General features: G+C 50.2%; 6 protein-coding genes across 6 annotated transcripts; 2 read left to right on the top strand and 4 right to left on the bottom strand.

The window, feature by feature from the left end:
• Positions 1 to 252: 252 nt before the first annotated feature.
• On the top strand, positions 253 to 2,297 carry SNOG_06516 (hypothetical protein; the record flags this gene model as incomplete). The annotated part of the gene is made up of 3 exons (XM_001796832.1): positions 253 to 538; positions 607 to 983; positions 1,041 to 2,297. 3 exons carry the CDS (start codon positions 253 to 255, stop codon positions 2,295 to 2,297), a joined length of 1,920 nt encoding a protein of 639 aa, XP_001796884.1.
• Positions 2,298 to 3,071: 774 nt separating this feature from the next.
• On the bottom strand, positions 3,072 to 3,829 carry SNOG_06515 (hypothetical protein). The gene has a single exon (XM_001796831.1). It carries the CDS (start codon positions 3,623 to 3,625, stop codon positions 3,455 to 3,457), a length of 171 nt encoding a protein of 56 aa, XP_001796883.1. The 5' UTR covers positions 3,626 to 3,829; the 3' UTR covers positions 3,072 to 3,454.
• Positions 3,830 to 3,936: 107 nt separating this feature from the next.
• SNOG_06514 (hypothetical protein) lies at positions 3,937 to 6,437 on the bottom strand (the record flags this gene model as incomplete). Its single annotated transcript, XM_001796830.1, has 7 exons — positions 3,937 to 4,069; positions 4,499 to 4,862; positions 4,997 to 5,263; positions 5,319 to 5,560; positions 5,708 to 5,996; positions 6,057 to 6,170; positions 6,221 to 6,437. The coding sequence occupies 7 exons, from the start codon at positions 6,435 to 6,437 to the stop codon at positions 3,937 to 3,939; spliced, it is 1,626 nt and encodes a 541-aa protein (XP_001796882.1).
• Positions 6,438 to 7,057: 620 nt separating this feature from the next.
• SNOG_06513 (hypothetical protein) lies at positions 7,058 to 8,622 on the bottom strand (the record flags this gene model as incomplete). Its single annotated transcript, XM_001796829.1, has 3 exons — positions 7,058 to 7,798; positions 7,974 to 8,407; positions 8,457 to 8,622. The coding sequence occupies 3 exons, from the start codon at positions 8,620 to 8,622 to the stop codon at positions 7,097 to 7,099; spliced, it is 1,302 nt and encodes a 433-aa protein (XP_001796881.1). The 3' UTR covers positions 7,058 to 7,096.
• A 633-nt stretch (positions 8,623 to 9,255) lies between these two features.
• SNOG_06512 (hypothetical protein) lies at positions 9,256 to 10,955 on the top strand. The gene is made up of 4 exons (XM_001796828.1): positions 9,256 to 9,420; positions 9,476 to 9,563; positions 9,611 to 10,085; positions 10,132 to 10,955. The coding sequence occupies exons 1-4, from the start codon at positions 9,374 to 9,376 to the stop codon at positions 10,914 to 10,916; spliced, it is 1,395 nt and encodes a 464-aa protein (XP_001796880.1). The 5' UTR covers positions 9,256 to 9,373; the 3' UTR covers positions 10,917 to 10,955.
• A 144-nt stretch (positions 10,956 to 11,099) lies between these two features.
• Positions 11,100 to 13,829, bottom strand: SNOG_06511 (hypothetical protein; the record flags this gene model as incomplete). The annotated part of the gene is made up of 4 exons (XM_001796827.1): positions 11,100 to 12,728; positions 12,878 to 13,500; positions 13,550 to 13,627; positions 13,688 to 13,829. 4 exons carry the CDS (start codon positions 13,827 to 13,829, stop codon positions 11,100 to 11,102), a joined length of 2,472 nt encoding a protein of 823 aa, XP_001796879.1.
• Between the last annotated feature and the right edge of the window lie 248 nt (positions 13,830 to 14,077).

The raw sequence follows: 14,077 nt of genomic DNA, 5'->3' as shown, positions 1-14,077 counted from the left end.
TGGCTTCGCATGAAGACCTACGGCACAGCCCGGCTACCGAAATCCCCACTGAGCGGGGCAAAGGTTTGTAACTTCATGCCTTGGGATTTCTTAAGTACAGTTCAAAGTCCCATGATCTACTCTTCCGTTTTGCCCACGGTCTGCCTGTCTTTCGTTCCGACCTCTTGACGGTCATTCATTCTTTTTCTTCGCTTTCTTTTCACATTCGTTTCGGATCTTGACGATCCATTCCATTCTTTTCGGCTGGTCACGATGAAGTCCTTCTTTTCCCAACTCGCAGGCGTGACGGCCACACTTTCGTTACTGGCGACGGTGCAGGCCGCGTCCAACTCTTCTACCGCTCCGTCATGTGGAGTTCTTCAGTACACTGACGATAGCTACTTTAGCGTCGTGGGCGTGCAGGGAACTGGTGTGCATCCGCGAATGGAGATTCGTGAGCTTGAGAAAGATACCGAGCTTTGGAACATGTATATGATGGCGCTCTCTAGGTTCCAAGCTATGGATCAGAGAGAGAAGATCTCATATTTCAAGATCGCTGGTAAGTGGACAGACTTTAGTGGTTTGTAACTTGCCTAATGCGCTCAGGTATCCATGGTTTCCCTCTAGGGCAGTGGGACAATGTGGCAGGCCGGAAAACCTCGCATGTGATGGGTTACTGCCCCCACGTGAGTAATTTGTTCGGCACCTGGCATCGACCATACCTTGCACTGTTCGAGCAGATCTTGCACGACCGTGCCGTGGATATAGCAAACGAGTATCCTGCGGGTGAAGCGAGGCAGAATGCTAGGAAAATAGCCGACAAGGTTCGTCTTACTTACTGGGACTGGGCTGTTGATCCTCCGACAAGCGAGGGAATCATGCCTAAGTGCCTCCGGAGCCCTACAGCAACAGTCACGTTTCCCAACGGCACCAAGGGCGAGATCGCGAACCCGTTGTACCGATATGACTTCCATCCACTGAAGGCTGAGGACTTTTCGGCTCTGGTAAGTGCCTATGGCCCCATAGTTTTACCCAATTACACATAATTGACGTCAATTCAGAAAGGCTTTGAGTTCACGGAGTGGGAGCATACCATCCGTTATCCTCTGGACCCGCATTCTGCCAACGCCACCAGTCGCAACGACGAGATAAATGTTCGGCTCAGCAAGCAGCAACCCAACCTTCGCGACATGGTCTACAAGTTACTGACCACCTATCAACCGTTCAATGAAGTCAGCAACAAAGCCAACGGCGGGACCATTGGCAACTTTGAAACGCTCCATGATGGTGTTCACAATGTCTTCGGCTTGGGACACATGGGCATCATCGAGGTCTCTGCTTTTGATCCTATATTCTGGATGCATCATTGTAGCATGGATCGACTTGTTGCTTTGTACCAAACACGTTTTCCAGATACCTGGATCGAGGACTCGAAGCAGGCAATGGGCACCTTCACTTTCGAGAAGGGAAGTATCCAAGGACCCGATTCACCACTGACTCCGTTCCACATGAATGCAGACGGTGATATGTGGACATCGACTACGGTGCGCAACTGGACTGCGTTTGGCTACACTTACCCTGAGCTGATTGGCAACCCCTCGAACGAGACATTCACTTCGACGCTCAACAAGCTATACAAACCACAGACGCAAGGCTTGAACAATACGGACATCCATCTCCTACCTCCAGCGCTACGTGGAAATGAGACGAACACAACCACACAAGCAACAGACTGGCTTTGCGAGGTCCACATGCCCGCAGATATCAAAATTTCTTACAGTGTCCGCGCCTTCCTCGGCGAGCCCAATGCCGACCCCAGGAAATGGCCCACGGACAGCAACTACGTCGGCCAACTCGCTACCCTGTCTTCTTCCCGCATGACAACCGACGTCATCATGTCTGGTAGCATTGGCCTAACCGAGAAGCTCGCCCAGAAGCACGCCTCCGGTGAACTCAAGAGCCTCAGCAAACCCGCTGTAGCAGCATACCTCAAGGACAACTTCCACTGGCGCATCCAAGCCCTCGACTTCAGCGAAATCCCGCGCAACAACCCCCCTGCTGGCCTCAACGTCACGGTGTACAGCGTGCCCATTGCAGTCCCAGAGTCGGACACTGAGGTCCCGACGCGCAGCGGCAATGTAGAGTACAACCGCGATATTGATGGCAAGCCGCCGATTTACAACGGGCCGGGTATTGATGGCACGAATTTTACTATTCCGGCGGGGCAGAGTAGTGGGCAGTACAACGTTACGTCTGGCGAGTTTGAGTGGAAGAATGGCACGAGCGGTGATTCTTCATCGACGCCAGGGTGTTTCTAGGACGACGGTGTCTCTTGGATGCAAGCTCTTCCGCCGTGCGCTCGAGCAGTGCCTTCCGTCTCGTCTGCAATGCCTTCCAGCAGCGCTGCCAGCTCTTCCGCAATCGCTTCTAGCAGTTCTCCTGTCTCGACTACTGTGTCGTCCAGTAGTTCTACGATCGCGTCCCAGGCTCCTGGATCTACGTCTGGTGCGTCGACCAGCGCTTCTGCGGAAGCGCCTGCTACGACCAAGCCCGCGGACCCGCAGACGAAGTATGTTACTTCCATCGTCATGCAGTATGTCACGCTGTAGACGAGTCATGAGTCTTTTTTCTAGCACTTGAAGTGCGGTCCATTCCTTCTTGTTTTGCGTTTCTGGCACTGCTTTGTGCGTTCCTCTCTTTCAAGCACCTTTGGCGCATCCACTCACTCGAAGCACTTCTGGTGCAATTCCATTCTCTAGGCGTTGTCAGCACTCGAAGTGCGTCCACTCTTTCCAGGCGACATGCCTATCACTGTCTTACGACTCTCATGACCACACTCTTTTCGCGTCTTTTGGCTTCTTGTACATATCATTCGTTCAACTTGCATCGGTTTGGCGCACATGCTCGGTCGGGATGAGGAGTAGGGTAGGAAATGGGGGTTTTCATTTCATATTCATCTCTCAAAAAAGCCCACGGTTCTCGCAGGCCGGGAAGTGTGGTCCAAAAGCACAATTCAAACAAACGGCTCAAGCGACTACGGTCGTGAGAAGCACAACACCTGCAAATTCCACGTGCATACTATGCGTAACATCTGAACTTCATTGTATTCGTTTGATCGACACTATCATGACGTAGCGCTAACCGAAACCCAAAAGAAAAAGTGGTATCATATCGCTAACAGCAGCATATCCCAAGCATCAATCCCACCTCTCATACATCCTCCTTCCCCTCCACCTCTTCAGCAACACTCTCCTTCCTCCTCCCCAGCCACCTCCTCCACCCGCTTTTCCGCTCCCCAGCCGTACTCGTACTCCATGCACTGCTACTATGTGTGCTGCGCCGCCGCGGCTCGGATTTTGACGCCGCGTAGTGGTCGTCGGGACTGGAGGTGAGGACTAGGGGTGACGGCGAAGGCTCCGACGCGAGAATTTTGAACCACGATTCGCGGATGGCGGACTTGCGGCCTGGGAGGGTGTTAGAGGTGGTTGGTGTGGAATGGGATCGGATGGGATTTACGCATATTTCCCGCGCCACCGCGGCCGTAGGGGATGTATTCGTCTTCTGGGGAGTGATGTCTTGTCATATTGACTGGATTGTGAAAAGAATCGGGGCAAGGCGAATTTCGAATTCCGTATGTTGGAATCATGCAAACTCCAAGACTTGTATTTGAGATAGTCGTCGCCGTCCGAACAGGGGTAGCTAGCCAACACCGACTCAAGCAGCGCGCCTCAAGCGAAGATAGTGTCTCTCAGCCGCTCCAAATACGGCATGTATGCTCAAAAGCGTCGAAAGCAGTGGCCAGGGTTAAAGAAGCCACAAAAAAACGCTCCAAGTCGCAACCTGAAAAATCGCAATGTTGATGTTTGAAAACGGCCAGATATAGTGAACATGGCACCGGCAATTGTATATATACTGTAACCAAACCTCGATCCGAAACCCTTCGTACTAGTCCCCGATTCATCCCGCAGGCGCAAGACCACTCACAAAAGCAACTGCTGTCTCGACGCATCCGGCATTAGCCAAGCCCCTGCCCAAAAGCTTGATCGGCAGCGCAAAGCAGAGACTGGACGGAGGCAGCAGCCACTGGTATCTGTGGAGCTTATCTATGCTTGGCTGATCTCTTGTGAGCAATGTGATCGTGTGATGCGCCGGGGAGCGGAGCGTGTCCGAGTGGACGTGGCGGCTGGGGGATCGGCATAGGGAATGACGTAAGGCGTGGTGATGGGGAAAAGTCGGGGGTGCGGAACTGTGGGATGATGGGAAGATTTAGTGTCTGATCTGGAAAATCAGGGTCTTTCTGCAGTTTGTTTTAGAAAAGACCAAGAGATTCAGCTTTCTTGTTGTCTTGTTCACTGTCAACATTTCGCATTCAGGAGATTGGGTGACAAGAAGCCTGGAGATCTTTGCAATTGTTCGGATGGTTTGCATTGCGTTCATTCGCTTGCGTATGGCTTTAGCAGGTCTTAAGGCTGTTTCGACGACGCTACTTCAAAGCCATCATCTACCACCCGCGGCATACTCCCGCACCTCGCTTTCATCCTTCTCGACAGCTGCAAGATCTTCTTCGTCTTTTGCGACTTCTCGAACCATTCGTTCCGCGCGCTTCTTCTCGCTCTTTTTGTAAAGATACTGCATAGCGAGGAATGTGCCCCAGCAGCCGCAGATGAACGCAATGTTGACGGAATAGCCTTTTGTCCAACGGGGTCCTTCTATGATGGGGAAGACTGTGATGGGGTAGAACGAAAACACTGCCCAGCCGGCAGTGAGCATCGCGCCCACGGTAACCGCACGGGCTTCAGCGTCGTCGCGAAGAGCCATGTTGATGAATGGCATCAGGATCGGCGTGATAGCAGCCGATACACCAAGGAGATAGTAGCATGCGACTGTGCAGCTGTTAGCTTCTGATATAGTGAATATGGAGAGGTACCACTTACAGTGCCATCCTTTAGGAACTAGAACGCAAAGTGTGTCGTTAGCAACCATCTCTACTAGAGTAACACACAACAGTGTAACTTACTGTTCCAGACAAGCAAAGATATATTGGCGACGATGTAAATTACTTGCACGATGCTGAAGATGCTCCACAGCGGATAGACCATGCATAAAGAGGTGGCCAAAAGTGCAGCGAAGACAGACACACCCTGCGCACCGGTCGGAATCGTGTTGATCTGAGGTATCGTGTATGCGCCTGGATATTTTGCCGCCAGGTCTTTGAGCCAGATAGCCATTTGACCATGGGGGTAGGACGATGACAAGAAGAAAGTGTAGCACAGTACACCCATGTCTGTACATTCGAAATCAGTATGCGCCTCGAGTAGAATTCGTTATGGAACGCTTACAGAATTCCCATCGTGTGAAGGTGCGTCTGATTACGGTCCAGCTCAATTCTTTACTAGGCGCAATTCCCGCGTTAATCATGCGTCTCTTTGCAAGGTCGTGCTCAGCAGGTGTGAGCCACCATGGCTTCCCGCTGCTTGGGAGACCAGGAAAGATGAAGAATCCTGCAAAAGCAATGGGAAGACTGATCACTCCGTCTATGATGAACAGCCAACGCCAACCAGCCATGCCACCAACACTAAGTCTGCGTTAGTATGACTGGGCATTGAGTATCGTCTGAATCTTGCATACCCGTTTAAGTTTTTGTATGCAGCAGCCTGAAGATATCTGAAGGGCGAAAAGTTAGTACATGTTTTTCATATGCAATCTCTTTAGGCATTGGACGACTCACCCGCCAAACATCACAGCGATATTGTTCGATACGTACCATACACCCGTGCGCTTGAAGACCTCTTCGGGTCTGTACCAAGATCCAAGCACGTATGTGGTACCACTAGCCACAGGTGTCTCGAGCAGACCCAGTAAGAATCGGGTGCCGTAAATGTCGTTGCGATTTCGCATCTGACTTTGAGTAAAAGTGACAATGGACCACAAAACTTCCATAGTAGGCAGATAATATTTGGCGATCTTGGGTCTCGAGAGTAGGAGCAGTGATGGGACTTGGAATACAAGGTAGCCGACTGATATACGCGATACTGGATCAGCCTTCGTCGCAATTAAGTTCGGAGTATTTTGCTTACCATTGTAGAATGTATCAAACAGCGAATATTCGTTTCCATAGAGGTGCAACTCCTCCTTCATGCCGGAGACATAGGCGTTTTTTATGTTCGATGAGTCGAGCCATTTCAGGAAGACTTGTCGCAGTTAGTTTGATAGATTCTCAGTTTGTTGAGATTATGCTTACACATAAAGGAACAGAACGTCAACAAGCACGCGTCCATTTTCTTCAACAGTTTCCGCTCCTCGGGAGGATAATGCGAGGGATACCAATTCGCGAGGTATATCCAGGCTTTCCATGGTGAATGCTTCGGTGCCTCTGCTGGTGCAATGACATTGGTATCGAACTCGCCCTGCCTGGCTTCGGTGCCTATGGTCTCTTCTCGAGGGTTGGTGCTAGCCATGCTGCGTACCTGGGATAGTCTCGTGAACCACGAAGACACAGCAACAAAAAGAAGACGCCGGTCGATGATTACGATCCACTCTGCCCGAGACCAGGTAGTTCAATATGTAGCCCCCGCATCGCCCAAATTCAAGGCTGCTAAGCGACATCCATGTTCCATGATTGTGCATCGGAATTTCGGGACATTGCTAGATGGGGCTAGATCAGTGCGGGGATGGAGGATCTGGGGCAAAGCGCCACGATGGGGTTCAATGACCCGGCGCCGAATGAAGGCCAAGATTTTACGATCCTTCAGGAACACACAAGGAATGGTGCGATTAACTTGTGTATCGTCGTTATGTGGAGGCGGGGTTGGCATGTGGCAAGCGTCCACAGAATGGCGCTAGACGTCGCTATCGGTAAAGCTCAGAACGTCTGACATGACTTAGAATTTGCAAGGACCATTAACTTCTAAAGTTGAGCTAAGGCAGGTTGAACCCCGTCTAGCTTTCAGGTGCCACAGAACAGTAAGACGTCATACTTGCATAAGCCTGACTGTCTTCGCATCTTCGAACGAGGAGCGGTCTTGTCTTGTTTGCAAAGTGGATGGAATGCTGCATCACTTCGAGGCATCTCATTGTGATAGAAATGTATTGATCTAGTCGATTATACAGGCTATTTTCACTTCAACGCATCTATCATCTTGTACAGACTGTTCTCCAGCGTGATCGGAGACCTGATAGCCGTCCAGTTGTAGTTTAACAATCCCCAGAACTCCTCTGATCCTTGAAGAGTCTCTTTAGGCATCCTTCCCGGTCTGGTCTGGATGTAAAAGCTACCGGACAACTCCCAATGTTGCCAGCTGACTTTGTATTCCTTGACCATCTCAACCAAACACTTAGCATAAGTTGTCTGATTCCAGTATTCGCCATTGCTTATAAATCCCCATTCGGAAATCACCATTGGAAAGAGGTATTTGGTCGCCGGGTCTTGGGGATTGACAGCCTGGAAGCCCTTCTGGTACCACTTCCGCTTGAAGGTTGCACAATCGTCCTGAGTAGCTTCGAAGTCGTACTTGTGAATCTCGAGAACGATCTTGTCCTTGTACGCAAAAGAGCTAGGAACAAACCTGGCGGTCTTTCCTGCAGTCGAGGTGCCAGCGGTGCCGTTCAGAGTTTTGCCGAGAGGGATCGGGTCGATATAGGTATCGTATGAGAGGCCTGAGAAGAAGATAAGAGCGTCAGGATCAGCCTTGTGGACGGCATCCGCAGCGGCCGTCATGTGGATGTACCAGGTATACCAGTCTATGGGTTCAGCATTTGCAGCATTTCGCAACTCGTTCCTCAGACCAATCGAAGCAAACGTTGGCCAGTTTTCCTTGCCCTATGATACGTTAGTAATCGATCATAATAAAAGTGGTCAACTCCTGCGAAGAGCGTCTCTGCTCCCTGTCGAGACATCTCAAAACAACTGCAATATCATGCGGTAAGGAAAGGGCCGAATGGTGCAGCATCGGACCAGTACCATGGGTCTTGGGAAGTCGGATAGAGAGGCTTACATGTTTCGCCATGAAGGCTAAGCCACGCTTCCAGTTCTCAACGTTGAAGTATTTACTACCAAACCATCCATTTTCATCGTTATCAGCACAGCACCAAAATGCCTTGCTCATGTGGTTGTCCAAGTGGATGATAATTCCCTGATTTGAGAGCTCTTTTCCGACAGCATCCCAGATTTGCAGCCTTGTTGTGTTTTTGGTGAACTGTGGATTCTTGCTTAGAATCTGGTTTAGCACCTTCGTTCCGTTGGAACTACCGAGAGCATTGATGACGCTCTTCTCCAAGGTCTGATTTGGGCTGTTTGCGAGATAGTCATCGATCATCTCAATTGCGAACGTAAGTCGCACGGAGTTGAGTCCGAACTTGGGAAACCAAGCGACGATATCCTGAACCGAAGAATGTTGCAGACCTTCTGGTATCATAATCTCCTGATGGCCTGACGCGGTTGTAAGTTTAGTCAACAAATGCATATCTATCACACTCACCCGGCCAATTTGTCGAGACATAGTGGAATATATCTCCATTGGTGCCAATGATGTCACGTCCTTTAGTATATAATGGCAGAATGGATGCTGCTCGCGGCCTGGATGACGGGATAGCTTGAACTACAGTTCCAAGGAGGAGTGCTGGTATGAATTTGGTGAACAACATTTGGCAGGGCGTGAAGCAACCAGACTACTGCAATTACAGAATTTGTCCGAACTGCTTTTAATACCTTTTCTTATAATCGTGTGAGATGCGGGGTGTGCACAGGATGTAGGCACGTCGGTCCGTACCTTTACATACTGATTGTGTGAAGCTTGCACAGATCAATTTGCGCTCTTTTACAAGAGACCTCTCTTGTACACTGGCCGCCTTTTCATGCTACCGTCTCATATTGATGAGCAAATTGTTCCACAAATTACTCTAGATCCTGCGTTCTGCCTAGCGTAGATTTCGAGCACATATGCGGGGAAGCTGCAGGGAAATCTTGGAAGCATCTCGCTAAAGTACGATTCTCCAGCATCGCACACTATTTGAGTAACAATTTCTGATACGCAACAGAAGTTTTTCCGGGTGTGTGACGAGGCTCAACACATTTGCTCACGAGACTGTTACGATGCAGCGGGAGAATGCAGATCCCGGCCATAAGCCTGGCTATTGTCGCTAGGGATTGCACCGATGCTGCACCACACGAACACGAACATGCTAGTCTAAGCGACAGCCTGCCGTGCCGCAAATGACAGCAGCGCTAATCTACCGTCGAGCCGCTTCTTCAAGCACATATTTGCTATGCTCACAGTGCGCTAGACAAGACTTGCTCGTCTACTATTGATCCGTAAGAAGACGACAAGACATCGATCATATTCGTGTACTGTCTCGCGTCATTGCGTCTGAATCGTTCAACATAGCTGAACTCGACATGGTCGCCGCGGCATCACAAGTAAAGGAGGGAAAGATCGCAAGGCAGTAAGGAGAAGCACATGGACTACGCTGCATTTATCCTGCTGACCCAAGATGGCAGTGTAAAAGGTGTAGACCTTGGCGAAGTCTACTCGGAGAATGTAGTGGCAAAGATAGTGCAGGTTGCACAAAGAGGCTTTAAACAAAAGGTACGTGGCTACGCTTTCTCTTCCTCAGTCGACGCTCATGATCTTAGGCCCCCCTCGCTTCATATCCACATACAGTACCCCAAGAAGGACCTGATTCTGGGAAGTATGAAGAACGAGAAGCGGATTTCTGGACTTGCGGCTTCTTCCCCGGCGCAGTATATGCCATCCTCGAGCGTGCCATGAGGTATCCTCAGGCACTCGATGTTCCGGAACATGTGCGATCGCATGTACAGGAGCAGTTGCTCAAGCTTGGGAGACACTATGGTGTCGCCATTAACCAAATGTCCAGCCGAAGAGATACGCATGACATGGGCTTCATTGTACAGCCAGCATTACAGAAAGACTGGGAGTTGACCGGAAACCAAGAAAGCCTGCAGTCTGTCGTGAACGCAGCATATGCGCTAGCTTCGAGATACGATGACCAGGTGAAAGCGATCCGGAGTTGGGATGTTGCGATCAACGATCGATACTCAATCACCGATATGGATACCAACTTCCTCGTCATTATTGATAGCATGTGTAGTAGGTCTCCCTAGCTCAAAGAGATGGCAAAAGCTTACTGTAGTAGATCTGGACCTGCTTTACTTCGTTGGACACCTTAAAGACGACCAATCTCTCATCGACATTGCAACTCAACATGCGGACTCCATCATTCATGAAATCTTGAGGCCAGACTTCTCTAGCTACCATCTCGTAAACTTTGACCCAAGGACTGGGCGGCCGCAGGCAAAAATGACGAACCAAGGCTGGAGAGATGAGTCTACATGGAGCCGAGGCCAGGCATGGTCCATCATGGGATTCGCGCAAACATACAGCTGGACTAAAGACGTAAAGTATCTCAAGACAGCGATTGGATGCGCGGAGTATTTCCTGCAGAGGATGAAAGAAGGCGAAGGGAAATGGCATCACCATATGATACCACTGTGGGACTTTCACGCGCCACAAGAAAATCCCCAGGAGCCTTTACGCGATGTTTCCGCCGGTGTGATAGCTGCAAACGGTCTTCTCATCCTCCACCAATCTCTCCAAGCTCTTCCGACGAGCGCCGCCACAGAGATATCTGGAAACACCAACTTCCTCGACATCGCATTACAGATTGTGTCAGAGACGCTTGACATGTCGTACGATCAAGATCTAGCATCTTTCCAGGTGCCGGAGAAGGGCATGGTGAATGGAAACAGCGTTACCGACGAGCTGAAAGTGAAAGAAAGTGGATTCGAGTGCTTACTTAGGAACAGTACCACAAATTGGAATCCAGATGCCCACAAGAAGTACAAGGATCATGGGCTGGTGTACGCAGATTACTATTTACTTGAGTTCGGTAACAAACTCCTGAGAGCGGGATTGTTATAGAGTATATGTACATCGATCAATAGAGGACTCTCTTATCTCATGCCTATTCCAATTATACACTCGAGATGCAAGCTTCTTGGTATATGTTCTGCTCGCGAAGTTTCATCATTTTCGTCGTGCACGGCTTTGCCGGCACTACACGCGCATACGACACCAAGGATGACAGATGGCGAATTGTGTCAACTACTGCCAGGGTATGAAGAAGTTCGCATCTTCAAAAGTGATGACCCGGTCCATGTCGAGGAACTGTGAGTCTAGGAATGTATCAGAGAGCGTGAGTAGAGACTGGTCTTGTACGCTCTGGTTGTGTCCAATGTTCGCTGGATGAGGGTGAGTTATTGGAGCATCTGGCGTGGCAAATGCGTCAGCCCGTATGTTCTGATTTGGATGGGTTACGCTAGGGAATCCGTTCATGGCATGCTGTGTTGTATACGATGACGGAGCCATGTAGGGCTGCGGACCGGGAGTAGCGACGTAAGAATTCCCTTGTCCTACTTGGTATCCGGTGGTGGAAGGCAGGCGTCTTGGGCTCAGGGCTGACTGGGAGCTATTCATGCTGTTGTGTCGCACATGACGTGTGACGGGAGTGTCTCGTGTAGCGTGAGATCGTGGGGTTGCGGTAGCTATCGGGCTGGCATACTGCTGTATACTTGGTGCGCACGAGTGGTCATATAGGTCAAAGCTAAATTGACCATCTTTACAGGCATCATGTAGACTTGCAAGGTGATTTGCGAAAATTCCTGATTGGGTTGTGGGCGTCATCGGAGCCTCCACATTACTGTCCTTACCAGACCACCGATCGGACATCTCCCACAGATTCCTTATTAGACGCTGGAACTCGGGCCGGAGTTGTGCTTTTCGTTTCATTTGGTGACCGAACAGGAGAGCCTTTGCTGCGACGTAAGCACAGAATGCAAATTGCGCATTCACAAAGGGGATGGGCGAATGTGTGAGAAATTTGTCCACGATGTTAGAAGTTTCGATGGCCGCAAGCTCGCAAGTCTGCGCACTGCAATTCTGAGGCAGAGCAACATAATCGTTCCAACCCCGCGGAGGATATGCTATCGTATGATGAAGTAGGATCATTGACGTATTATGCGTGATGTGTGCAAGGGTAAGATTAGGGTCCATATCGATGACTTCTCGATCAGCGGATATGTCTGCATCGGCCCATTTGCGCGGCAAAAACATCTTCCATTGAACGAGTCTAAGGTCCAGCTCCTTGAAGCGCGTCAACCAATTGATGGCATGTTCTTTATCCTGCCAGTTGATTCGCTGTTGCAGAAAAAATGTCGTTACTTGACTCAGCGACTCTGTGGCTTCTACACAATAAGCGAATGCGCCGAGCTTGGAGGCATCGATATAGCCATTGGCAGAACTCGGACTGGCTCCCACGGGTAAGTCGCTGATAGCTGGGTCTTCTTCGTTATATTGCGCTGGTAAGTGAGCAAGCGATCTTCCAATCCTCGCGGCTGCCTTGTTCCAGATTCCAAAGAATGGGGTCGTCACAGGCTCTTCGCGTGTGAAGTAGCCACCATCCGCTGGTAATCTCCTATGAACATCTTCGGCAGTAAGACTCGTGTTCCACCCTGTCGAAATCGAGCAAAATCGGTCAAGCAGAAAGACGACCCAGAAGAGTCTACGACGCTCTTCGAGCTCGGTCCAGTCATTCGATGGTGGCAACAAGCGCACTGGTTTCATAAGAGATCCATGTTGAGATTGAGACGGCTCGGTGGTCAATTGTAAGTAATCAATTGTTCTCGTGAGCGAGCCGATCAGCGGCCAGGCTCGCTGGGGCTGTCCATTGTTGAGCTACCAATAGTCAGCATGTGTTTATTTGAGGCTTATCCGAAGATCCTCGTTGATCTTTGCAGGGCAAGCGTTGCTGTGAGGTGCCTTAAACACCAAGATCTTGTTCCTCCAATTTGTGCACCTCTCATGTTCCAGTGAGCATCACTTACATGATCAAACACGACCAGAACCAGTGCCTGCAGGCTCTCAACGGAAACGTCCTGTATGCATCTGGCTTCTACAACTGAGCGAGAGATTTTGACATGTCTTTTGACTTGATCTCGATCCAGGAAAAGCACATTAGGATCCATGTGTCTTAATGTCGTGGCTACCAGGGCATGAAGGACTAGGCTGAATCCAGCACTCTGGAAGCCTTCGCGTACACGATTCTGAAGCCTCTGCTTGTGGATGTATGGGATCCAGTGATGGAAAGATGTACAGAAGAAGTCTACCACTTTACACAAAATTGGCTGCTCCGGTAAATGCTGCGCTGAGTCGACATCGTCCAGGTCGAACGGCCAATACGGGGGCTGAGCATGATCCAGTTTGCGCTTCAGTGGGTTGATAGGCCGTTGCTCTTGTGTTAGTTCTTTGGGATGGGTGTGGAGAGGATTATTTGCTTCTTGATGTTGTGATGTGCGATCTGTTGCATCAGCTTGCTGGACCAGTTCGGCCGTGCGGACCGATTCGGTATTTGCATCATTCGCAGGATGTCGGATATCAGACTCCGCATAATCGTTGTATTGTGGACGAATGTTGCCACTATCGTCCAGCAATATTCGTTCAAGAAATGCTGTCAAATATGAGCCGCAACTCTGGTTCAAAGCTAGTTGGCATCGTACCGACGCGACGCGTCAATGCTTCTACAGCTCCTGGTTTGAGACCGGGTTTTTGCTTTGCATTGTACACACATTCAGTGCCTGGCTACAGTATCAGCGCTGAATTGAATGGAAGACTCATCCATATTATCTCAGACCTACCTAGGCGCTGACAGTGCGAACATGTGGGAGTCTCCCTTGAGCAGCGCAATTTCCGCTTCTTGCAACTAGAACAAGCTGGGATGTCATCATCACCAGCCTGGCTACCGTTGCTTACGGAAAGATTGTTCCAACCAGTCGACATCGGCGCGACATGTCCAAACGCTGCTGGAAAAGAAAACTGTGGAGGACTGCATCCAGCGGGCAGCGGGTTATGTCTGATTCTCTTCAATCCAGGTTCGGTGGCTCCTCCGCTTCCAGGCTTCCCCGCAGGCCAACGCTAACCATTTGCTTCGGCTAATGAGCATATTCCTTGATCCATGCGCTGCATGACTCCATTATTCGTGATCGGAGGTCGCACGGTGTGCAACAGTCCGACGATGCGGGTGCATT

Source organism: Parastagonospora nodorum (genome assembly GCF_000146915.1).
Source record: "Parastagonospora nodorum SN15 chromosome Unknown scaffold_9, whole genome shotgun sequence".
Classification (NCBI taxonomy): Eukaryota; Fungi; Ascomycota; class Dothideomycetes; order Pleosporales; family Phaeosphaeriaceae; genus Parastagonospora; species Parastagonospora nodorum.
Note: the sequence above shows the minus strand (reverse complement) of the source record. Positions and strands in the feature narration are given on the sequence as shown.